General features: G+C 43.0%; 1 protein-coding gene across 1 annotated transcript in view; it reads right to left on the reverse strand.

Moving 5' to 3' along the window:
* Positions 1 to 27,753, reverse strand: part of LOC136867497 (SCY1-like protein 2) — a 139,953-nt gene that overhangs the window by 111,433 nt on the left and 767 nt on the right. Inside the window, exon 2 of the mRNA XM_067144706.2 lies at positions 27,455 to 27,659. Within this exon, the coding sequence (XP_067000807.2) occupies positions 27,455 to 27,659 (205 nt within the window). The remainder of the gene's footprint in view (positions 1 to 27,454; positions 27,660 to 27,753) is intronic.

The raw sequence follows: 27,753 nt of genomic DNA on the forward strand, positions 1-27,753 counted from the left end.
CTAATAAAACAATAGAAAATAGATGTGGAAATGAAATAAGGCCTTGCCTGGATAGTCAGATATATATATATAATTCAAGTTATGAGTTTAAATAACACATTCAAATACGCAACACTAACTAAAATAGAGTCAATGGGATAAAATCGCAGTCAACAAAAATACACTAAGACAAGAACGATATTAAACACGAGAAAAAGACCACTATCCCTCATAAAACGGATGACGAGGTCTGCGGACTGCTCGTCATGGTGCAGGACGAGGGAGATGGTACGTGGGAGTTTTAGACTATGACGCAGATCGACCAGGTCCACGCACTCCGTAAGGATGTGTACCATGGTAAGATGATCGCCGCAAGTACACACCGGAGGGGGTTCTCCTTTCAATAAATTGGAGTGCGTCAGGATACCGTGGCCGATCCAAAGACGACATAATACCACTGCTTCCCTCCGAGAAGCCCGAAGGGAAGTCCTCCATAACTTCGTTGTACCTTTTATCGCTCTCAGCTTATTTGGAAGAGGAGTGGCCTGCCACTCCATCTCCCAGTGGGACATAACCAGATGTCTCAGCTGAGAGCGAATATCACTGGCGGGAACCTTGTAAGGCAACGAGGGCAGTGTTACTGCCTCCTTGGAAGCCTTATCTGCTAATTCATTTCCCTCTACACCCATGTGGCTTGAGAGCCACAGAAACATGATTCTGGCGCCGGCATCCGAACATCTGGCCAGCAGGTCCTGGATCTGCTGCACCAGAGGGTGCTCTGGGAAACAGGTTGTACTACCCACAGAGGTATCCCACTTGGTTGTCTGACAAGGCAAGGAACCGAAGGTACGTGAAAAAATCTGTGACTGCTATCCAAGCGTATTCCAACCTGCCGCATTGCTCGAGGACAAGCAGCGTACAGCAAACGGTTGCCATTGTTGAATACGCAAGGATAGCTTGAATGAAGTGGCATCTGTCGCAAATTTGCAGCATACAAAAGAAGCATTTGCTGGCGCCTCAGGTGTAAAGGCGGCACACCAGACTCAGTGAGCAGGCTAGTAATGGGGCTTGTACGAAAAGCTCTCATCGTCAACCTAAACCCGCTGTGGTGGATGCTGTTCAGCTTTGCAAGGACGTTTGGTCTTGCTGAGCCATATGCTGCACTGCCGTAGTCTAGCTGAGATAAAATATGTGCCCTTTAGAATCGTAGGAGCACCGTGCGGTCAGCACCCCAATTAGTACTGCTAAGAAACTTCATGATATTCAGCTTCTTAGTGCATTGCACTTTTAACTGCCGCACGTGTGGCTCCCACAATAATATGCTATCGAAAAGGAGCCCAAGAAATCTGCAAGTGTCAACAACGGGAAGAACGATATTTCCTAAATAAAGCTCAGGTTGTGGGTGAAGAGTACGGAGCCAACAAAAGTGGACAACAGAGGACTTTGCGGTGGAAAACCAATAGAGTAAATTAATGTATTATTTGGGTCCACCTTTTCAATACAAAATGTAAATAGTTTAAATTACATAAATGGTTAGGAACTAGTTTCGACCTAGTACTAGGTCATCGTCAGCCTAAAGCAAAATTAAAACACAAATACCGAAGAATAGCCATGTTCTAAGGCCCACTGTTCCACTCTCCTAATAGCTTGCTGTAATTGTCGCTCTGCGACTGCCATATTACGTGAACTACAATGCAGAGTAAAATCGTCCACATATAGCAACGGTGTTATTGCTGAACCAGCAGCAGCAATACCGTTTATGGCAATCGTGAACAGAGTGACACTAAGGACCGATCCCTGTGGAACCCCATTTTCCTGAACATGGTATTGCGAATATGTCCTCCCTACTCGGACACGGAATATACGGAGGGACAAAAAATTTGCAATAAATACCAGCAAGTGACCTCGGAATCTCCATTGATGCAGGACTGAAAGGATACCATATCGCCATGTGATGTCATACTCCTTTTCCAAGTCAGAGAAAACAGCTACCAAATGCTGTTTGCGCAGAAGAGCATCCTGGATAGAGCTCTCCAGGCGTACCAAGTGGTCAGTGGTCGAGCGAGCGGCTCGAAAACCACATTGGTACTAGGACAAGAGTCCTTGTATCTCCAGACACCACACAAGTCAGTGATTTACCATCCTCTCAAATAGCTTACACAGGCAGTTTGTAAGACAAATCGGTCTGTAACTTCCTGCATACTTAGGATCTTTGTCAGGCTTGACTATGCCCTCTCGCCACTGAGACGGAAACTCACCCTCTATCCAGATTCGGTTGAACATACGAAGGAGATATAGTAGACTATCCTCACTAAGGTGTTTCAACATCTGGTAATGGATACTGTCTGGTCCAGGAGATGTGTCCTTGCAAAGCGCTAAGGTGCTGCAGAGTTCCCACTCCGTAAAGGGCACGCTGTAGTCCTCTGAAACGTGAGTGGCAAAACTAAGGTGATGACGTTCTGCCTCCCGCTTCAGAGCGAGGAAAACACGATGGTAATTCCCGGAGCCAGATACATCCGCGAAATGACTAGTTAGATCAGGGATGGCGAACCTTTTTGAACTAGTGTGCCATTTTAATTCTGGTTTATTTTTCTCCACTGGATACTGTGCCAGTTGTTATTTTTCTTTGGAATGTCTACAAGCACCCCACCCTCACACCAACCCCCAAACCACCCCGACCTCCATCCCTACTTCCAAATTATATTTCATAATATGTTATTACATACACATCATAAAATAATACATTTCATTGCATGTTCCGTGGTCGTATTTTGCCAATACCACAAAAATACATTTTTAATATGTACGTTTTAAGAATACCTAACATTTAAAAAATATATATTGTTACGGAGTTTTCCGTGGTAGGTAGAGGTGAAAGAAGGTGCGGGTGTGAATAGGTCTCCAGCTACGAAAGCAAAATTAATTTAAAATTTAACAAGGTTATATTTTCTTTTCAAAAACAAAGAAATAACAAGCATGGCAGGTACAAAGTAGCAAATCAAAAAGGGTAGTTACAATATTTACAGGAATTGGGCTTCGCGCCCTGATTTTACACTGCTTGGGCAATCAGCTCAGTTTTACCCCAAACACGAGTTTTAACAGAGGGGCAGAAAACCCCATTCATACCTAGGAGCCCTTGCTCCAAATTACACAGAAAAGCCTCCACGAGGCATACAACACTCAATTTTCAAAAGAGCCACTCGCTCTCAAAATTTAAGCCTCTCCCAGGCCACACCAAACTCCACCTTCAAGTTGTCCTTACTGGACATAGACACAGGGGTAAAATACCCAACCTACTGAGGTCTATTAAATAAAAATGGGCAATTACATGACCTCTAAAATAACAATTTGAGAGGAGGCGATCTTGCACTCCTAATACACTTGTTTTTAAAAACCTAATCTGGCTCTAGGCCACTAATGCAAGGGCTAATCCCATACTACCGAGGTGACTTTAGAAAAGAGCAATTTGTTTTACATTAACGAAGAATAGGTTGAGAAAATAAGTTCACCTCAAGACAATGTGAGTGGGAGCTCGAGAGGGTTAGCACTCTCTATCCCAATATGCAGCTTAAAAGAGAATAGAAGAAAAGATCGTTACATTTTAGGAAAAGGTTACATGGAGGAACGCTTCGCACCCGCCCCGAGAGTTAAACTGCTGAGCTAGCAAAGAAAGAATTTATTAATCGGCCATTACCTTATTGATGACCGCTGCCGAGGAAAGAGGCGCTTCCCGCCTCCTGCTATGTACTTTATACACTGAAAGATGGAACAGAAGTGGCCCGGAGACCCTAAAATCAGCAGTTTAAATACTCTCGCAGAAGGTTCTAGGCGTTAGGGGAATGAAAACACCCTCCCGCGATGATTTTATTGGTAGATCAATAAACCCCCTACACAATACTAAGAAGAAACACATAATTGGTGGAAAATTAATTCAAGAAATTCGGGATAGGCTAGATTTAAAACAAGGGGAAAGAAGGGGTTAATATTGCCAACTTAACCAAAGACTGAAAAAAATTTAGCAAAGAACAAACATTTGAAATAAAAATTTCTCCAACAAAATAGTTCTTTGACTCTGCACTAGGTTGCACTATTGCTGATCTTCAGTAGTGTCCTCTAGAAGAGAAAGTTCACACTTCTTACTTCAAGCGAAACAAAACCACATCAAAAATGACACAGTTCAAAAACTCAAAATTTTCCACGTGGTGACATCTTCTGAGAAAGTAGAGAATTAATAGCGTAGATAAAGTTCAGACTTCCTCCAGCAGAGGAGTTTCAACTGGCGCAAATTTTAAATTAGCGGAGTGGAGGTGTACCGCCCGGTACAGACCTCCCCCCCCCAAAAGTTCCTCCCGGGGTGACACATGAAATTGTTTGAAAACAAGGTCCAAGTTTTGATGTAGATATGGAGATTAATTGCCAAAAAAATGTATAAGATTTTCTTAATTTGGTTTGATTCAGTTTCAAAATTTTGTTGTTGCAGGTGAAGTAAAGTCTTTATATTGTAGAAGTTGAATTCTGAAGGTAAACATTTAATACTTAAAAGTGATGAAAAATTTTGCAATGTCCACCAAATATTGCTGTTGAATTCCCAAGTGTAGTCATTGCTTATAGTAACTGTTCATGTAGTTGAGGTTAATGAAGTAGGATGGCCAGACCGGCCGTTGCAGCTTGCGTCCAAAGGAGGCCGCTCGGACCCCTCAAGTACCCTGAGATACCGCTCGCCCGCACTATGAGGGGAGCAGAGGTGTTGAAACACGCCGCGCCCGCGGTGAACATATACAGGCTGCGGGCAAGTAGCAGGTCGTGCGCCGCACATCAGCCTTGGCCGGGAGGAGAGCTCCGGCTCGCCGTGCACATGTCGTCCTCACTGGGGCCGAGGGGGCCCTTCCTCAAACCCAGTTGCGGCACGGCGCCGCGCGGCTGCGGGGGCACTGAAACATTAAAGCTAGGCGGCAGAATTGTGTTGTACCATCATGTTTCTTTTGAGGGCACAGGCATGTAGAGAGATAGAGGGGCCAGCGGCGTGCAGATATCCATGGCATTTCATCTAAGCCAGCCACTGTGTGTAGTGGAGCAGGAGACGGGAGCGTGGTAATGGCCGTGGCAAGGACAGGATGGCAGTTTAACAAATCGGGGGAGGTTTCACAGAAATGCTTACATATAAAATAAAATAGAAGGAGCAGAATGCCTTAAGAGTAGAACTCAAAAAAAATATAACCTTCATATCCTATCAAATTATATGAAGCAAGTTGACACAAAATTTACACCGGTTTCACCTGGGACAGGTGAACCCTAAATATCCTCTCGGTGGCTGGATTGCTTACTAACAATGTAACCGGCGTAAGAAAATCGAGAATGATGCATGGCCCATGAAATCTGGGGGCAAGCTTGCCCGCGGGAACAAAATTCTTGACCATCACCTGGTCACCTACCTTCAAAGTGGTGGGTCTCCGTCCACGATCATACTTTTCCCTAACCTTTTCATGAGATACCTTAACATTGGCTTTAGCCTTCTTCCAAAGATCCTTAATATTATCCGGATCTATTGTCTCGGGTAGAATGTCACTCAGAGACCAAAGGTTAGAGAGCGGCGTGTTGGGAACAAACTTGAACATCAAGGAAGCTGGAGTGAACTTATGAGATTCATGAACCGCCGAATTCAAAGCAAAAGCTAACCAATGCAGGGACGTGTCCCACCTGGAATGATCTTCATGATGATAGGCAATAAGTGCGGACCTGAGATTACGATTAACCAGTTCAGCCAGAGATGGTTGAGGGTAATAAGCAGAAGTAGTTACATGAGAGATGGATAAGTCAAAACAGAATTTACGAAATAAGTTAGATGTAAAAGCCTTAGCATTATCAGATACAATATATTGGCACGGACCAAAAGAAGCAAAAATAGAATTTAAGCAAGTAATGGTAGACTGAGCGGTAGCCAGCTTAGTCGGAAATAACCAAGAAAATCTGGTAAAACCATCTACACACACAAGGATGAACTTGTTGGCATTACCCTTTGACTGGGGGAATGGTCCTACATAATCAATATACAGGCGTTCCATGGGGCGCGACGCTTGCTGAGAAGACAAGAGGCCTACCTTGGTGGACATGGTCGGTTTACTAAGCAAACAGGATTTACAAGCCTTTACTAGTTCACGGATTTCACCGTCCATACCTTTCCAGATGAACATTTCACGAATCTTTTCACGAGTTTTAAAGATACCAAGATGCCCTCCTAATGGGGTCTCATGATAATACTTGAAGATCATAGGTACAAGAACCGCTGGAACAACAACTTTCATCATCTTATCATGCCTCGAAGGGCAACATAGAACACCATTCCTCAGAACATAAGGGACAACATGTTCCCCAGAAGAAAGGGTTTCCATTATCGGAGCCAGCGTTGGATCTTCACGTTGGTATTTCTCGATATCCCTAAAGAGCATGGGAGCATCTGTTAGGATGGCATTAACCTTAGATAGTATGGACTCGGAAGGTGATGAACTGTCGACCGGTTCGTGGGTCTCGACGTCGTTAGAAAACATACGGCTGAGTCCATCAGCAACAACATTTTCGGTACCTCTGATATGTCTAACATCAAACTGGAAGGCAGAAATACGGATGGCCCAGCGGGCTATACGACCAGTACGACGCGGCCTACCTAAGACCCAGCTTAAGGCTTGATTATCTGTCTCCAGGTCGAATTTGACATGTTCCAGATAGAGACGGAACTTCTCTAAGGCGAATAAGACTGCCAAACCTTCGAGCTCATAGATGGAATACTTGGCTTCTTGAGCCGACAATGTCCTAGACGCATAGGCGATGGGGCGCCTCCCTAGTTCAGTCTCTTGAAGAAGGACTGCAGCTACCGCTGACGACGATGCGTCGGTTTGGACAATGAATTTCTTTGAGAAATCAGGCATAGCAAGTACAGGGGCATTACAAAGAGCTAATTTAAGGTCTTCAAAAGCGGCTTGTTGAGAAGGTCCCCACTCGAATTTGATGCCTTTCCTACGAAGAAGGTTTAAGGGCGCCGCTCTATTAGCGAAGTTAGGAATAAACTTCCTGAAGAAATTCACCATACCAATGAACCTGGCGATACCTTTAATGTCCTTGGGAGGTTTAAAATCACGGATGGCCTGTGTTCTAGAATGATCGACTGCTACACCATCCGGTGACACAATATGCCCTAGGAAAGACATAGAGGGCTTAGCAAAGGCAACCTTGGACAACTTAACAGTTAACCCAGCCTTACGAAGGCGATCGAGAACTTCTCGCAGATGATCTAGATGTTCTTCAAAAGTCTCTGAAAATACGACGACATCGTCCAAGTAGTGATATAAGTACTCAAATTTGATGTCGGAGAAGACCCTATCTAGTAGCCTAGTGAGTACAGCTGCTCCCGTGGGGAGCCCGAAAGGCACGCGGTTGTATTCGTATAAATTCCAGTCCGTGGCAAACGCTGTAAGATGTTTAGACTCTTCGGCAAGGGGAATTTGATTATAGGCCTGATTCAAGTCCAAGATAGTAAAGAACTTGGCCTTACGAAACCATGAAAAACAAGAATGAAGGTCGGGAAGGGGCACAGATTGTAACACCACCTTCCGATTGAGAGCCCTGTAATCAATGACAGGCCTGAAGCCTCCTTGGGGTTTCGGGACTAAAAAAATAGGCGAAGAATACGCTGACTTAGAGGGCCTAATAATACCGTCCTTCAACATCTGATCGATGATTTCTTTTAGAGCCTTCATTTTAGGTGGAGATAGCCTATAAGGTGGAAAACGGACAGGAATCGAATCCGTGACCTCAATTTTGTATTCAATAAGGTCAGTAACACCAAGAGTATCAGAGAACACCTCGGGAAACGACTGACACAATTTGCGAATACTATCAGCCTGCTCCTCAGGTAGATGTCTAAGGTCTAACAACATCTCATCCTGGGTAGGCGAAATAGAAGAACATGATGCAGAATTACACTTTAATAGAGGGATATTACAATTAGAGGCAAATTTGAAAGTGCAAGACCTACTCTGAAGATCGAGCACAAGACCAGTGTGAGAAATAAAGTCCGCTCCCAATATAATGGGGCAAGACAAATGCTTGGCCACAAACAATTTAACTTTCCATGTGAATTGAAAAATACGAATTTTGACATATAAGGAACCGAGAATTTCTAATGGAGAGGAATTAGCCGAAACATATTGGATCGCCGACAAACAATAGTTAGGAAGCTTACAAACAGATTTCAATTTTGAATACCAATCAGCCGAAATAATAGAACAAACACTACCTGAATCTAAGAGAGCTGTTATAGGCTCGTTATTTAACTCAATTTTGAGAAAGGGGACCGGTGCGGGGGAATCCGCCGCAATCCTAAGACACTCTTTGGGACCTTCAAAAGATAAATTTGAAAATTGCTCGTTCCCTGAATTTACAACCTGTTTACCCGGGGCTGAGTCTCGGGAAGATGGATTAGTCGACTCAGCCGAAGCCACTAGTCACTTTTTATTATTGGCATAGGTGGAATTTGCACCAGAAGTTGAGCAGGAGGGGGTGCTATTCGAATTGGGACAATTCTTGGCGATATGTGAGAAAGCCCCACATTTAAAACAGCCTTGTGATGACCCGGCTCCATTCCTTGTCCCACTTGACTTGATCAGTGGACACTTGTTGCGCAGATGGTCAGGCGACCCGCAAGCATAACATTTACGGGGATTGACTGGTCGGCGAGGTGGAGGCCGAGTATTACTAAAGGAAGGCGGGTGTTCTTTCGCGACACGCAAAGAATCGGCGTATCTAACTCCTTCCGCTGAGACGGCCAATGCTTCAAGTTCAGAGAAAGTTTGCGGGCACGCCGCGAAACACAAATATGACCTGTAGGGTGGTGAAATCCCTTCCACAATAGCTTGTACAAACTGATCCTCAGGGAAATGAAGAGCAAACACCCTAGTATAAAACTTAATGTCCTGTATGAAATCAGCCAAGTTTTCATCCAAGCGTTGTACACGGTAATAGTACTTCTGAATAAGGGAGGACCTGGCCCTAGCCGGGATGAAGTTAGCTAGCAAATGGGCATGGAAATCCTCAATAGATGATTGCTCGGCAATGGCTCTTACGATTTTATCTGAGAGAATACCAATAGCATACGGATAGATAATTTGCAAAATTTGACATGGAGAAAGAGAAAACACAAGGGCATGATCTTGAAATTCAACTAGAAATCTTAAAAAAGAAATTACATCACTGGTGGTATTAACGGAAAACTTAGAGATACCTCTGAGCAACATTGCCAATGGATGAGGCAAGCTGCTAAACCCGGGTGACATAGTAGGTAAAGGTTTCAATGGCAAGGAAGTTAATTCAGAACGGATGTTACTCAATGATGCACGACGTTCAGATTCTTTGTCCAATGGGGCAGGGATAGTTTGAGCAGCAACGGTTATCCTATTAACTTCTCCCTTGGGAGGCGCTTCCTCACTACCTGCATTCACTGTGGTGGGTAGATCGCTTTTGGGAGGAACCTCCCCTGTTAACAATTGAGTGACCTTGCTAGATAATTCAGACATATTTTCAAGCAGCGTACTAGCTTCCTTCTTCTGAAAGTCATTCAACTTTAGAGACAACAGATCGTTAACCCTATTCGAAAAATGATATAGCCTAGCTTGCACACGCTTAATTTGATTAGGAGAAGGATCATTTTCATCAAAAAAACTAACTACAGAAGCTAGCCCAGTAATATTCTCAGTGATCGTGGAAAGAGAGTCGTCAATTTCTTTCTCTCCCAAATTGGGGATGGAAATGGGCAAATCTAGGGACTCTCTAAGCTTGTTTGTGTCTACTGCAACCGTGCCTCCAGATTGTACATTTCTAATAGTCAATTCATAGATCAACTCCTCCTTGCGCAAATAGTTAAGATGGAGAACATCGCGAGGGCCGGGCATGGTGACAGAACAATTTTGAAAAACTCAAAAAATTCCAGCAACTGGGAAAATAGTTAGAGTTCGGAACAAACAATGTTTAGCCGTCAAAAGGGGCTAAATTGAGACCCATTCAACCACGCTCTGCTACCACTTGTTACGGAGTTTTCCGTGGTAGGTAGAGGTGAAAGAATAGATGTGAATAGGTCTCCAGCTACGAAAGCAAAATTAATTTAAAATTTAACAAGGTTATATTTTCTTTTCAAAAACAAAGAAATAACAAGCATGGCAGGTACAAAGTAGCAAATCAAAAAGGGTAGTTACAATATTTACAGGAATTGGGCTTCGCGCCCTGATTTTACACTGCTTGGGCAATCAGCTGAGTTTTACCCCAAACACGAGTTTTAACAGAGGGGCAGAAAACCCCATTCATACCTAGGAGCCCTTGCTCCAAATTACACAGAAAAGCCTCCACGAGGCATACAACACTCAATTTTCAAAAGAGCCACTCGCTCTCAAAATTTAAGCCTCTCCCAGGCCACACCAAACTCCACCTTCAAGTTGTCCTTACTGGACATAGACACAGGGGTAAAATACCCAACCTACTGAGGTCTATTAAATAAAAATGGGCAATTACATGACCTCTAAAATAACAATTTGAGAGGAGGCGATCTTGCACTCCTAATACACTTGTTTTTAAAAACCTAATCTGGCTCTAGGCCACTAATGCAAGGGCTAATCCCATACTACCGAGGTGACTTTAGAAAAGAGCAATTTGTTTTACATTAACGAAGAATAGCTTGAGAAAATAAGTTCACCTCAAGACAACGTGAGTGGGAGCTCGAGAGGGTTAGCACTCTCTATCCCAATATGCAGCTTAAAAGAGAATAGAAGAAAAGATCGTTACATTTTAGGAAAAGGTTACATGGAGGAACGCTTCGCACCCGCCCCGAGAGTTAAACTGCTGAGCTAGCAAAGAAAGAATTTATTAATTGGCCATTACCTTATTGATGACCGCTGCCGAGGAAAGAGGCGCTTCCCGCCTCCTGCTATGTACTTTATACACTGAAAGATGGAACAGAAGTGGCCCGGAGACCCTAAAATCAGCAGTTTAAATACTCTCGCAGAAGGTTCTAGGCGTTAGGGGAATGAAAACACCCTCCCGCGATGATTTTATTGGTAGATCAATAAACCCCCTACACAATACTAAGAAGAAACACATAATTGGTGGAAAATTAATTCAAGAAATTCGGGATAGGCTAGATTTAAAACAAGGGGAAAGAAGGGGTTAATATTGCCAACTTAACCAAAGACTGAAAAAAATTTAGCAAAGAACAAACATTTGAAATAAAAATTTCTCCAACAAAATAGTTCTTTGACTCCGCACTAGGTTGCACTATTGTTGATCTTCAGTAGTGTCCTCTAGAAGAGAAAGTTCACACTTCTTACTTCAAGCGAAACAAAACCACATCAAAAATGACACAGTTCAAAAACTCAAAATTTTCCACGTGGTGACATCTTCTGAGAAAGTAGAGAATTAATAGCGTAGATAAAGTTCAGACTTCCTCCAGCAGAGGAGTTTCAACTGGCGCAAATTTTAAATTAGCGGAGTGGAGGTGTACCGCCCGGTACATATATATATAAATAATAAGCGCCCATTGTAACAGACTTCGCCATTGAGTATTATTGGGTACAGAAATCAAAAATACCAATATTGCCGAAGGACTTTAAGTGAAATTTCGTTCTCAACTTTAGTGTGAAACTTGTTGCTGAATCTTAGTTGCCATGTCATTTATGTTAGGTTCTTAACTTCTTGTCTTCGATAACGCACAAGAAGGACTTAGGTCTGAACTAAGACACTTTCTAACAGTTGACTTCACAAAGTTCATTGGATAAAATAGCTGTTCGCAGGCGTATGATGACAAAAACAAAGTAACTATTGCTGTGGCAATTTTCTTCATGGACGATTATATTTGTGGGAGACTGTTCCACTATTCAAGTATTAAGTTCTCCGGCTTCTGAAAAGAATATTCGCCATCAACAGTTGAAATTCAGTCAACTCCATTTCTAAACTGTCAATATCTAGTCTAATCACTAAAAAAAAATGGATTTAATGTCACTCATTTGTGCAATATGAGGTTTTCAAATAAAGTGCGATAGTTTGTCCAAATCTTGAAGTTGGGATAATCTTTTGGCAACTATTTGTCTTACAAAATTTGAAACAATAAACAATTACACACTACGAATAATTACGTGATGCTGGCAACCACACACAAGACAAACTTCGCTAACTGATTGATGTGGTTCAGCGAATGGTTCGTCGGACGCATCTGACATTTAGCTCAGTTGACTATCGGACCTATCAGTGTTGAAGTGTTGCCATAATGCATGTCCGAATAGAACTAGAATTTAGATTTTCGGTACTTATTTCTTAAACCTGAAACACATATCTCATGCATGGTATAGTTATAGTCTATAGCACAAGACGTACACGAAAACGTTACTATGTGCATGTGGTGTGCCCACCGAAATCCTGTTAGCGTGTCACCTAGTGACGCGTGGCATGGGTTCACCATCCCTCAGCTAGATGGTTAGCAATCGAGAGTGGTTCAGTGATGACACTGTCTGCAATGGAAATTCCAGGTACAGAAGATAATCCATGGATACCCGAAATACGTCGAAGTTTAGTCCACACTTCAGATGATGGAGTATATGACGTCGTACGCGACACATATATCTCCCACGAAGCTTTCTTACTTTGGTGAATAAGAACTCGAGCCTTAGCACGGAGTTGTTTACACATTACCAAACTGACCACAGTAGGCTGCCTACAATAACATTTATGAGCGCGACGGCGTTCTTTGATAGCTGCTGCAATTTCTTCATTCCACCAAGGAACAAGTCTTCGGCGAGAAGTCCCTGAGAAGGAAGGAATAGACTCCTCAGCAGCAGCAAGATTAACTTGGGTGATGTAAGTTATTTTCTCGCTGACGGTCCGCCTGGTATTGTCGTTAACGACAGCTAGTGATGTGTACATTGGCCAATCAGCATGTTTAAGAATCCATCGAGGAGGAGCCTCGACGGATTTTTGTTTCAACAGAGTAAGGATTATGCAAAAATGGTCACTGTCACAGAGATCATCGTGTGTATTCCACCGAAACAGTGGAACCAACATTCGGCTGCACAGAGTAACGTCTATGCGAGAATATGTGCCGTAACATACACTAAAGTGAGTTGGTTCCCCTGTGTTCGAAATACATAAATCCAGCTCTGTTACTAATGTTTCCAGCTCTCTTCCTCGGGCGCAAGGCGTCTCAGAGCCCCATATGGGGTGATGGGCGTTAAAATCACCCAGCAAGAGGAAGGGAGGTGGAAGCTGATCTATAATTTCAGTTACATCATTTATGTTAAGAGGCTGGCTTGGTGGAAAATAAACGTTACACACTGTTGCTATGACAGGCAGCGGTACCCATACCGCAACTGCTTCCAGTGGGTTCCTTAGAGGAACCGCTTCGCTACAGGTATCAGAACGAACAAAAATACCCACGCCACCAGACGCCCGGTGAGCATAATATCATTCTGTTGAGTTTAGTCTGAAATTTTACAAGACCGTATGATGCCTGTCATAACCGTTACAATTCCACTGTAACAGTGCCATAGTGTGGACTATAAAAGGAGTGTTAGGTCATGAGCGACAAGATGCTCGTGAACCTAAACACCATCAATATCAACATCTACATCCATACATGTAGATGACAGCTCGAAGTCCATCCCGCCACTGACGGACGGCGAGGATGATGCCCAGAACTTCGACGCTTTCCGGGGGTAGGAAGTTCCCCTATTAGGGGAGCGTGCAGGTTTTGGAGCAGGAGTACCAGCTGGTGCAGACTCATACCCTCCAGATGGAGGGCATGATTTCCCTTTCGTAGGGGAAGTGCTTCACCGCCTTCTTTTCTAGTTTAGACGGGTTGAGAGACGATTTCCCAGCCCTGGTCGACGATGCCACCTCTGCCGGCTGGGGCACGGCTTTCGCTGACCTCTTAGTGGGGGGGAGAGAGACTTAGCCTTTCCCCCTTGCTGTGCCGGCTTAGAACTGCCCTTTGCCCTGAGGAGCAACAGTCGCCTTGGGCGCAGCGATCATCACGGGTAACGATGATGAGAAAGACGAACCTGGGAGACTCTGTGCTATCACGCTGTAGTCGAGTGTACGGGCAGGAGTATTCGTGGAATTAAACTTACGGCACGCTTCCTGGTAGGAAAGATCATCCAGGGTCTTGATCTCCTGGATCATCTTCTCACTCAGATATGTCGGACAGTTTCGATCCCAAGAGAATGAAGACCTGAACAGTTAGTGCACTTGTACGGAGTTGTGCACTCCTCCGCGCCGTGAACTACTTTACCATATGTACCACACACAGACTGATTCGAACAATGAGATACCATATGTACGAATCTCTGGCATTGAAAAAATGAAATAGTGTATGGCTTTTAGTGCCGGCAGTGCCCGAGGACATGTTCGGCTCGCCAGGTGCAGGTCTTTGATTTGACTCCCGTAGACGACCTGCGCGTCGTGATGAGGATGATATTATGATGAAGATGACACATACACCCAGCCCCCGTGCCAGAGAAATTAACCAATGATGGTTAAAATTCCCAACCCTGCCGGGAATCGAACCTGGGACCTATGTGACCAAAGGACAGCATGCTAACCATTTAGCCATGGAGCCGGACTCTCTGGCATTGATAGCATTGCATAGGAGGCAGGATGTACGGATTCACATTGCAACGATAAGTTGTTACCTTGACTTTCTCTGGTAACACTGACAACTTGAAAGAGACAATGAAGGCACCAGTGGCAACGTCTTCACCGTTGATCTTGCGCGTAATGCTATGGACGTGTCACACCACGATTCTTCATGCATTCCATCAACTCGTCGTCAGAGTTCAAAATAAGGTCGCGGTGAAAGATGACTCCGCTAACCAGTTTCAAGGATTTGTGCTCCTCCACTTTGATGGGGATTTCACCAAAGTGGTCGCACTTAAGCAACTGATCGGCTTGCAGTGCTGTACGAGTCTTCGAAAGTAAACTACCATTGCGCATTTTCTTGAGATCCTCAAGTTCACCGTAGACGCCTTCAATGTGTCTATTAAGAAGGATCGATTTTACCAGCTTAAAATCATGCCCATCGGTTCTGGTAGCAACCAGAAACCTAGGGAAGCTGGATCCCATTCCTTCATGCTGCGCATGTTCCCAGGGAGTTGAACCGCTCAGGGAAGCAAAAGTTAAAGACTTCGGTGGGGGACCACCTTGGGATGGGCGACTTCGTTTCGAAGCCATGCCCGAAACCATCCTCCCCGAATGCCGCCCACTCCGATCAGGGGTCTCTGTAGCCGAACCAAGCTGCCAAGGCAATACCCACCTGGTCATAGTCAGTACTGCCCGCGGTCCGATGTTGGACGATGCCTAATACAGGATAACCGAAGCAATAAGCACTAGGGCTCCCTTCCTCCAGTCACCCGCAATAGCATGTACCCCATAACGTGTACAGAGCACTAAATATAGAGAAAAAATAAAAAATAATTAATAATAATATGTCCTTCTGGCATTCAGCTGTGCGGGGACCTGTGTTGTCAGGCGGACTCTACTGCCCAGGTACATGGCGCTCCCACCTGCAAGATTCCTGGGTGGTCAAATGCGGGCTTTTGGGCGTAACTGCACACATGAGAGGCCCATCTTCGAGCAGCATGCACATCAAAAATTTTTAAATGGTCTACAACTAACCCTCAAAAACACAATAAAAAATAAAGAGGAGACTATGGCCACATGACCCTTTTAGTCACCTTCTACGACAGGCAGGGATTACCTGTGAAGGTATTCAACCCCTCCCACCCACAGGAGGTCCAACACATTATACCAAACTGCAATCCACGTCCGGGCCTAGGATGCCCCTTTTAGTCGCCTCTCACGACAGGCAGGGGATACCGCGGGTGTATTCTACATGTGCATCCCCCACCCGCAGGGGGTGACACCAAACTACCACACCAGATCTTCTATGGTGAACTTGGCTACAATTCGAGACCACGGGGTGCCCCCCTGAGATGTTTGAAAGACCAACTGAAACAAACCTTAAAGATGGCAGAAAAACCTGGGAAACGCTTGCCAAGGACCGTTTACTTTGGGGGCAAAGTGTCTATGCCCGAGTTCAACACTTTGAATAAAAATGCTGCAGACATGAAGATATTAAGCGACAGGAACGCAAACTTTGCCAAACCCAGCCGAGATCTCCCCCCATTCCCCAGAATTGGCCTGTACAGTTACCGGAAGTTTAAACACAAACTGCTGGGAATTGAAATGAGCTATTAGCCAGGAAATCTGTAAACTCAGAAACGAGTAACTGCCGACGACGACCCAGAGGTATACAAATGTCCTACATCAAGTATTGGGGAAGTTACATGTTTTTAAAGGAACACAGGTTCACTTTTACTCAGAGGAATAAAACACCACCTGTCTACTTCTGCACAGGGTGGTGGAATTTCCATGAACTAAGGAAACACGGTTACAGTCCAGTCAGTTTTACATGTGATTTGAGGTCTTTATCTTCCAAGTGGGTATGGTAGGAATTGAGATTAATGAATTCAAACTCTCACGGGTGTAAAGTTATGAAGTTACCTCAAGGCAAGCTATTGTTTTCCACAGTCCTTATATTAATGAATATTTACTACAGTTGAAAACATAACGTGATGATGATGATGATGCTTGATGTTTAAAGGTGCCTAACAGCTAGATCATTGGCCCCTAATGGTATGAAACGAGACTAACTGTAATGACAATTGAAAAGTCCAAAATTCATCCACTGTCCAGAATTCAAACCGTGATGATGAAGAATGAATGGATGAATATGAATTTAAAATAATCAGCAGATCCAACTCACAATACTGAAAGTTGAAAATAATTCCAAAATTGATCCACTGACTAGAATTCAAAAAGACGATGATGAACAATGATTATGAACTTAAAACAATCAGTGGATCTGTAATACCAATATAAATGGTCCGTTATTGGACATTATAAATTTTCCAGCTAGCTCATTCTTGGTTGCCAGCGTTTCGCCCTCATGTGCTAGGGTGGGCTCATCAGTTGGTACCTAGCACACTTACCAATACGCTGGCTAGTGCATACCGTGGAGGCCACTGCGTAGGCTAACTGGAGCCACCGGCAGTGCCAATGCACTAAGAGACTTTGTCTCATCACTAAAAATTGATGCCTGCTTGGCCATCAGAACATCTATATCATCTGATGGCCAAGCAGGCATCAATTTTTAGTGATGAGACAAAGTCTCTTAGTGCATTGGCACTGCCGGTGGCTCCAGTTAGCCTACGCAGTGGCCTCCACGGTATGCACTAGCCAGCGTATTGGTAAGTGTGCTAGGTACCAACTGATGAGCCCACCCTAGCACATGAGGGCGAAACGCTGGCAACCAAGAATGAGCTAGCTGGAAAATTTATAATGTCCAATAACGGACCATTTATATTGGTATTATAAATTTGCTCATTCAGGACAAATATTTCAGATTCCCTATGGGAATCAACATCTATATCATCAGTGGATCTGACCCGCAATGCCCCACCTTCCCAGAAACTATCTTAAAAGAATAGTATTACTGACCAAGGGGCTGCTTCTAAAGCAGAATACTGAATCAATGATGCTTGTTGTCTAAAGGGGTCCAAAATTCAGGTAAACGGCCCCTCATAATGGTACTCATTGCCAGTAAAGTAGAACCATGGTATTTCTCATGTTGTGGTATGAATCACAAGTAACGTAGACTCACAGTGTTTTCCACACATTATCATACTACTCACAAGTATTATACGTCGCAGGTTTCTCACATAACGGCGCAACTCATAGGCAACCCAAACCCATGGTGTTACTCACATAGGTGTACTAATCACAGGGACCCTAACTATCCCATGAATGGCGGGTACCAATCACAGGCAACGCAGACCCACGGTGTCGCTCATATAGTGGTACTAATCACGAGCAATGCCCAGACCTGTGGTGTTTCTCACATAATGGTACCAATCACAGGTACTGTAAACCCACAGTGAACCACTCTCTGCTGTTGCTATTGTGTACGTAACATAGTGGTACTACCTGCAAGTAAAGGTGACCCATGGTGTTCTCTGTGTGATGGTACTAATCACAAGCAGTCTCATGGTTCTTAATCAATCAACCCTTGGTTGCCATTTGTAGTCGTCTCTTACGACTGGCAGGGGATACCGTGGGTGTATTCTTCATCTGCGTCCCCCACCCACAGGGATTGTGTGTTTGGTCCGCGAAAGCTATTTTATTTCTCTCAAGTCCGCCAGCAAGCTGGTTAGGACTCCCCTATCCGCCACCTGGGAGTATCACCTCTCCTGCTATGCCAGTGTAGTAGGTCCGTGGCAAACTTAAATTATAGACATTGATATTTCAACAGACCATAACTCAGAAGTTTTTACTAAAAGCTGGCAACAACTGTTTTTTTTTTTTTGCTAGTTGTTTTAGGTCGCACCGACACAGATAGGTCTTACGGCGACGATGGGACAGGAAAGGGCTAGGAGTGGGAAGGAAGCGGCCGTGGCCTTAATTAAGGTACAGCCCCAGCATTTGCCTGGTGTGAAAATGGGAAACCACGGAAAACCATCTTCAGGATTGCCGATAGTGGGGCTCGAACCTACTATCTCCCGAATACTGGATACTGGCCGCACTTAAGCGACTGCAGCTATCGAGCTCGGTGCAACAACTGTTAAGACAAACTTCTAGCAAATACATTGTTCATAATATGGAACTTGCAAGATTTTAAAAGTTTCACCACACTGGATGTCAAGGAAAAAAAAACCTCTCTGAACCCTCCTCTTGTTCATACAAAGAGTGATATTGACAAATGACAATGTCTTCTATCAAAATGTGTACAAATACAAGTGAAATGTGAAAACGTGGGAACTATATTTTTAAAAACATCTTTTGATGGTGAGAATCAACAGTTTTAGGCTTCACAGACATGGACTTACATTTTCAGCAGACATATCCCACTACCTATTTCCCAGTAGAAATCCTCCTCCTTTCCCCCTATCCACTTTCTGCCAGGTCGGGGCATTTATAGCTCATCACCCCCCACCCCCCCCACCCAAATGGCACTACAGCCCTTGAAGGGCCTTGGCCAACCAAGCGACCGCTGCTCAGCCCGAAGGCCTGCAGATTACGAGGTGTCATGTGGTCAGCATGACAAATCCTCTGGGGAGTTATTCTTGGCTTTCTAGACCAGGACCGCCATCTCACCGTCAGATAGCTCCTCAATTCTAAACACGTAGGCTGAATGGACCTCGAACCAACCCTCAGGTCCAGGTAAAAATCCCTGACCTGGCCGGGTAAGAGGCAGGCACGCTAGCCTACACCCTTCCTCTCTCCCAGTCCAGATTACTTCTTCTTGCACTCCTCTTTACTGAATCGATCCACCTTGTTCATGGTCTGCCTCTCACTCTCTTTCCTTCCAGATTTCTTCTTCTTGCACTCCTCTTTACTGAATCTATCCACCTTGTTCATGGTCTGCCTCTCACTCTCTTTCCTTCTTCATCCTCTCCCTTGATATCACTGTTACGGAGATATCCGTGGTAGTTATGCGTGAAAGAAGGTGCGGGCGTGAGCGGGTCTCAAACTACGGAATCAAAGTTAATGTAAAATTTAACAAGGTTATATTTTCTTTTCAAAAACAAGGAAATAACAAGCATGGCAGGTACAAAGTTGCAAATCAAAAGGGTAGTTACAATATTTACAGAATTTGGGCTTCGCGCCCTGACTTTACACTGCTTGGGCAATCAGCTCAGTTTTACCCCAAACACAAGTTTCAACAGAGGGGCAGAAAACCCCATTCATGCCTTGGAGCCCTTGCTCCAAATTACACTGAAAAGCCTCCACGAGGCGTACAACACTCAATTTTCAAAAGAGCCACTCGCTCTCAAATTTAAGCCTCTCCCAGGCCACACCAAACTCCACCTTCAAGTTGTCCTCAACGGACATAAACACAGGGGTAAAATACCCAATCTACTGAGGTCTATAAAATGAAAAGCAGGTTAATTAAATGACCTCTAAAATAACAATTTGAGAGGAGGCGAACTTGCACTCCTAATACACTTTGATTAAGACCTACTTGGCACTAGGCCGTTAATACAAGGGCTAATCCCATACTAAAGAGGTGACTTAAGAAGAGAACAATTTGTTTTACGTTATCGAAGAATAGGTTGAGAAAAATAAGTTCACCTCAAAACAATATGAGTGGGAACTCGAGAGGGTTAGCACTCTCTATCCCAGTATGTAGCTTTAAAAGAGAATAAATGAAAAGAGTAGTTACATTTAGGAAACGGTTACATGGTGGAAAGCTTAGAACCCGCCCCGAGAGTTAAACTGCTGAGCTAGCAAAGAAAGAAGTTATTAATCGGCCATTACCTTGTTGTTGACCGCTGCTGAGGAAAGAGGCGCTTCCCGCCTCCTGCTATGTACTTAATACACTGAAAGATGGAACAGAAGTGGCCCGGAGACCCTAAAATCAGCAGTTTATATCCTCTCGCAGAAGTTTCTAGGCGTTAGGGGAATGAAAACACCCTCCCGCACATTCTTTATTGGCTAGGGTACAGAAACATATCCAAGTAGGGGGAAGATACATCGGATTGGTCGAGAAAAAACTCAAAGAAATTCGGGATTGGATAAATCTAAAACAAGGGGAAAAAGAGGGGTATACAGCCAACTTAAACAATAACAGAAAGAAATTTAGCAAAGAACAAACATTTGAAATAAAAATTTCTCCAACAAAATAGTTCTTTGACTTCGCACTAGGTTGATCTTCAGTAGTGTCCTCTAGAAGAGAAAGTTCACACTTCTTACTTCAAGCAAAACAAAAACACATCAAAAATGACACAGTTCAAAAACTCAAAATTTTCCACGTGGTGACATCTTTTGAGAAGGTAGCGAATTAATAGCGTATATAAAGTTCAGACTTCCTCCAGCAGAGGAGTTTCAACAGGCGCAAATTTTAAATTAGCGGCGTGGAGGTGTACCGCCCGGTACAATCACCATGGTCTGCGCTGATTTTCACACCATACTTATCAATTTTCTCATTCAGGGCATCAAATTGTTCTTGTACTTCTTTAAATAACCTGATATTGAAAGAAAATTAAAATCAAGCTCTTAAAGTGTTTCTAGAAGAAATAAAAATATAATTCAACTCAAAGACTCTACAAAAGAAATACTGTGTTTATGTAATGCATATATTAACAGACCAAATTTTCGTTACACTCTGTTTCCTAGAAGCTCATTTCCTAACAGATGTCTGTTTGTAGAAAAATGGTACAACCTAACTCTTAAATTTACAAGGAAGTCAAAGATTAATTTAAAACATATACTGGGTTCCTCGTTGAAATCTTGTCTAAGAAAGATACCGAAATGAATGAAACTGCCTAATTCTGTGCTTTCTTGTTTTCTGTACAGCTGATCTAAGGAACTTCATTTTAACAACTTGCAGTCGACTTACTTCTCTTTTATGTATGACGCAACTCTCCAGACTATACGCCATGATGAACAGGAGAAGTCTTAAAGAGGGTCTGTTTAGTCCTCTGAGGAACTCCCTTGTCCCATACTATGTTCCGTACTTGATGGAAGAAGTTGGATCCTTTTTGCACCCTGTTCAACACTTCGTTTTTGGCACTTCCGTCATTTGATATTGTACTCCCCAGATATTTTAAAGGTATTCTTCTCTCCCTCGAGGGTGAGATTACAAGATGTATTTATCCTACTGCTATCGCGTCATCACTCGTGTATTAAATTTAATCTTGCATACTGTGTTTGCACATATAATAGTTTACAGCAGGAGAGTAAATTTTCAAAGCATTTAAATGTGATGATTGAAATAGCCTGTTTATGAAGCTAAATCATAAATAAAAATGAATTCATTTTTATTTAGCTTTGATGGAAAAAAAATATCCAAACAACATGAAATGAGGAATGTAGAATACAGAAATTTTGGCAATATATTTGTCAAGGAAACATATTTAAATGATTAAAGGTACAAGACTACAGGTTTAATATCCGCGAGAGAAAAGCCATGCTGGTCCGCTAATAACCAGTGTAATCACCTGACAGTTGAATGCAGGCATACAAATGTGCATGCATTGTGTCGTACAGGTGCTGGATGTCAGCTTATGGGATGGAGTTCCATACCTGTTGCACTTGGTCGGTCAATACAGGGATGATTAATGCCGGTTGTGGATGACGCTGGAGTGGTCATCAGATGATGTCCCATACCTGCTCGATTGGGGACAGATCGGGGGATCGAGCAGACCAAGGCAACATGTCAACACTCTGCAGAGCACCTTTGGTTACAAGAGCGGCATGGGGGCATGCATTATTCTTTTGGGAAACATGCCCGGAAGTGCTGTTCATGAATGTTAGCACAACAGGTCGAATCACCAGACGGATGTACACATCTGCAGTCAGGATGCGTAGAATAACCACGACAGTGCTCCTGCTGTCATAGGAAATTACTCCCCAGACCAGAACTCCCCGTGTACGTCCAGTGTGTCGATGTTGCAGACAAGTGAAATGCAGCCGCACATCTGGCCCCCTCCTAACCAACACTCGGCCATCATTGGCATCAAAGCAGAACTCGCTTTCATCAGAATACACAACGGACCTCCAATGAGGTCTCGCTTAACAGCACTGAAGTTGCAGATGGCGGTGGAATGCACGTCGCAGGGCGTCTGGCTCGGAGCTGTCCTTGAGGTAACCGATTTCGAACAGTTCATTGTGTCACTGTGGTGCGAAGTGCCGCTCAAATTGCTGCTGCAGGTGCAGTCTTCTGCGCCACAGTCATACACTGAATACGGCGGTCCTTCCTCTCAGTGGTGCCAAGGGGACATCCGGAGCTTGATCTTCTTGTGAGTGTACCTTCTCGTGACCACTGCTGCAGCACGCATGCACAGTGGAGACATTCCTGCCAAGTCATTCTGCAATAGCGCGGAAGGAAAATCCACCTTCACGTGGCCCTATTATACAGCCTCGTTCAACTGCAGTGAGGTGTTGATACTGGCCTCTTTGTCATCTTAAAGGCATTCTTGACCCACTCACAGTCACTCCGCTAACGCTCTCACAAAGTACAGTCCGTATCTAAAGGAAACCTGATGTGGAACGTCATGTGGGGCCGCAACTAGTGCCACGCTAATGTGATTTGTGGAAAATTTGAATCAAAGTCGTCTTTCAGATGTATAAACATGCCTACCAATGTTCATTAATCTAGCACAAACCCTTCTTGGTGTTTAGATTTTTTTTTTTTCCGCCAGTGTGTTTATTTTCATTAATGATTTTACGTCTCACTAACTACTTTTGACTGTTCTTGGAGATGCTGAGATACTGGAATTTTCTCCCGCGGGAGTTCTTTTACGTGCCAGTAAATCTACTGATACGAGGCTGATGTATTTGAGCACCTTTAAATATTATCAGACTGAGCCAGGATCGAAACTGCCAAATTGGGGTCAGATGACCTGCGCCTCAACAGTCTGAGCCACTCAGCCCGGCAAAGAATATCTTTAAGCAAATATCATTTTTAGTCATCTAAGTTTGTGTGTGCTTATGAAGATTATACTCAAAACAGTTTCTTCTGTGTGCTCTTTACATGGGCCTGGAGCAATTGTAACTGCGATTTTGAGTGAAACTGTTCTTTCTTTTGGGACTGTAAACTCACTGTGGTTTTTCACTTGTGGGTAGCTTGTCTATTTCACCAACGTTCTTTATTTTTCTCCAAGAGTTGAAGAGGAGGAATGGAATTGACATGTTTCTGATCAGATGTGGTTTTACATGCATCAATAACTGAGCTGTGTGAGAAATTTCCTTTGTGGCAACAAGTATTTGTATTAATGCACTTCATAAGGCTGGACAAGATAGAAGAGGTCAGCGATTATTTATTCTTGAAATGGACTACTCATATTTCCAGAGATCCACAACATTTTGCAAGGCTATAAAACTTAAATCTCTTAGGTTTACTTACCACATGTGAGTCAAGATCAATGGCATAATCATCGTACACTGCAGACAACTAAAACATTCTTCCCCTGTTCAGGTACCAGTACATGTAATATACAACGGCAAGTCAATAAGTATCTGCAATTTTGCTCCAACTGTCTTTAGGTTGGCTCTATGGCGTTTTGTGCTCGCCAGCCACTAGATGGCACCATTGTCTACGTCTGGGGGATTTCAGCGTTATCAGATCAGTACAGCTTGCACTGTTGCGACGTAAAGATAGCCACACCACTCTCTGTTTGCATCAAGGAAAAACAGAGTTCCATAATCCATTTTTTGTGGGCTGAGGATGCACCAGGAGCAGAAATTCATAGAAGACTTTCAGCACAATACGGGGACAATGTTCACATACATCTGGTGGTACTTCTCGAAGTAAAGGGCTAGGAGTGGGAAGGAAGCGGCCATGGCCTTAATTAAGGTACAGCCCGAGCATTCGCCTGGTGTAAAAATGGGAAACCAAAGAAAACCATCTTCAGAGCTGCCAACAGTAGGGTTCAAACCCACTATCTCCCGAATGCAAGCTCACAGCTGCACGACCCAGAGTTGTGGCATTACAAATTGAGGATGCGATTTATTTTTCAAAATCCAACAAGTGGTCTACTTTTGTTTACATGTGTCTCATTCACCAGCCATGGGGACCATTTAAATGAATCATGGACAGCCCAGGTACAGTACGTGCTACGTACCAAGTTCCTTCACCTCCTTCAGATGGCAGAGTGCCTGCTCTACTCTGCCCGCAAATACTCTGAAACAAAAACCTTTAATATCGCTGTATGTAAGAGGTACAGGCAAAACTGATATGGAACACCTTTTAAGAGACAACATTCACTTCAGATTTTATAAATACGACCATCTCTGAATTTGCAATGCTCAAATCTGTTAAATTTGCAGTGTCCAAACCTCTAATGCCTAGTATAGAAAATAGTGGAGTTCCATTTATAACAGGTAAACCTTTCTTAACCAGATTGCTAAAGATAGGTTAGAGATCCAGTATGGCATGGCTCGGACAACGGTACAATGCACTGAACAGACTTGGCAACTGATGGTCTCTAGCAAGACCGAAACTAGTTTCAAATATAGAGTCAACTGGGGCAAATATGGGACAGCAAAATGTTGGGGTAAATGTGGGACATCATCATAGCTCCTTACGAGTAAATTATCTGTAAGTTTGATTAGTGGCAATAGATTGAGTTCATTGAATGAGACAATGACTAAATAACCAAAAATGACCATGTTATGAGTAGCAAAAATAATGAAAAACTAATGCTTATTTTCAGCATTAAAAAAATTTGCTTTCTGGATAGAAACATTTATAATTTTAGAAAAAAATGTTGTAGATACAATTAATTTCTTTTAATTCAAATTTTAAGAGAGCATTACAGGAATTGCCTCTGAATCCATGTATTTGTAGGATCAATATTAAGCATGAAATTCTTCTTTTCATATTCGGGGCAATCATGGGACATTTTTGGGGCAATTCAGGGACATTCATAGGGTAAAGTTAAGTTTTGTTTTTGTGAAATTTGAAGTAGCAAGAAAGCAGAAAATCAATGCATGTGTTGTGTATGAATATTCAGGCCAGATGAAGATGTGACATTAGTCATATGAATATTAAGAAAATGCCACAACCTAAATTTGTATGTATTGGGGATCGCATCCTTTATGAATTTACAGACGTCGTAGATGTAATGGAGAAAAAATAGGTCATCGGATTACTTTGACATATTGCATATTGACATATAGCCTATTCTTTTTGTCCAACTTATATTTTATTTGGTGCCCTATGGCATTTTACATCGATGATGTGTAGTGAGTGAAGTTTTTTATTTGGGAAGTATTTGATATCAATGTTGGCTTATATTTTAATTGAGCAATATGTATGGAGAGTGGTTATTTTTTATCCCAGGTTTTCTGCATTTTGGTAGTAAATAAAAGTGATTGTTGTTGCCTCAAGTTATCAGGTAGGCCTAATTTTTAACAGTACAAATTTGTTTAATTAATGAAAGTAGTGATATATTAAAAAATCAGCTACATAACATTAATAAGCTCTGTCCCACTTTTGCCTCAGTATCTGTCAAACAAGCTTTCTCAGTGAGTTACCACTGTGTCACACTTTTGCCCCATGCCTGTCCCAACATTGCCGCAAACCAAGGGGTAATTGTGGGACACAGTTTTTGTGGAATTGCTAAACAGTTACCGTATAAGATTTTAACACAATTTCTTCCTGGAAATGAACTGTGGGTATCAAATTATAATAATTTAACATCGTGTCAAATTTCCACTTTGAGATTTAGTGCACTAGAATTTGAAAGTTTTCATTTCCGTCCCATAATTATCCCAGCTGAACCTATGTAACTGTTTTAGGTTACAATAAACGAGTATTGAATACAATGAAACCTTTAGCTCTTGTTTTACATTATATAGGCTTGGGAATGTCAGTGCATTACGTGTCCAAGCAACATCAGCTCATTTGATGTTTGAGAGTGGACAAAACTTGAATTATTGAACACTAAATCACATTTTTTCTTGTCGTGCAGACTGGACCCTCCTACATATTGGCAAGATGTGACAGTGACATGACCACCGTTTGCTTTGGTTAGGTTAGGTCCCAGATTTTCACAGAAAACAAAAGTAATCTGGGGGCGTAAACTCCCAAGTGGCGTCAAGGGCTCTAGTATCCCCAGTGACAAGAACATTGGCTTGCTTTGGCTAGGTCCAGCGAGTGACAAGACCACTAATCTCCTTTGGTCAGGTTTGGGGAGTGACAGATTGTTGGTCCATTCACAGCGTACATGCCCAGCAAACGACATTCAGGATAGAGCAGTGGCATCCCGCACATGAAAGAACAGTTTTTAAAAATGGTGGTTTTCTCATTTTTATGGAATGTGTCAGAACAGTTGCCAGACAGCTGTATCAGAGACAAAATTAAATTTATTTTCATCTCAGCCAGCCTGAATCTTAATTTATGTATTTACTTCTTATTGTAATGGCTAGCAATCCATCGGAATGACATTTGATTGCTTTCAAGTCTTGCAAAACAAAAAATACAAGACCGTAACGGGATACATGGCCCAATACTTGGAAGGAGGAAGATGATTTCTTACTGTTCATCTGCATTGTACTTAACTGGTGCTTCTGCTACGAATAAAGAAAGATCACAGCCAGCCAATAACAATACAGAAAACACAGATTTACACAGTCTGTTTTAATTCTCCTATATAAGAAAGATACTTCTTGGGGTGTACTGGCAGGTCCCTGGCAACCATAAATGATATCTCCTCTCTGCTACTTAACATTACACTTCACATCATTTTCCTATGATTTATATCCTATTGAATTGTTTGAGATGAACATTTTAGCCAACTAACCCAGAATCGTTACTATGATCATATCTTCATTATCCTTGCTGTGTTCAAACAACCAAACACACATGAAAACTTTTTGAAAGACTAACCTGGATTCTTCAAGAGGATGCTGGACAGTAAGGACTTGGGGGTGGCGTAAGCGTGTCAACTGTGACACACCCCTTCGAAGTGTATCTAGCATAGCTTCACGATCAGTCCTAGACCATCGTTCCAATTGCCGCTTCTCAAGTACAAAGATTGCTGCCTCCTGTTTAGTTGATTTCTTGTATCCTCTGTAAATCTTCCATAGCAATCCTACCAACAGGTAAATTAATTATTGTTATACTACCGTACAGGATGCACTATAATTTTAATTGCTTTCTGTATGAACAAGATTACTTTATTTGCC

The sequence above is a fragment of the Anabrus simplex genome, chromosome 3 (genome assembly GCF_040414725.1).
Source record: "Anabrus simplex isolate iqAnaSimp1 chromosome 3, ASM4041472v1, whole genome shotgun sequence".
In the NCBI taxonomy this organism is placed as follows: Eukaryota; Metazoa; Arthropoda; class Insecta; order Orthoptera; family Tettigoniidae; genus Anabrus; species Anabrus simplex.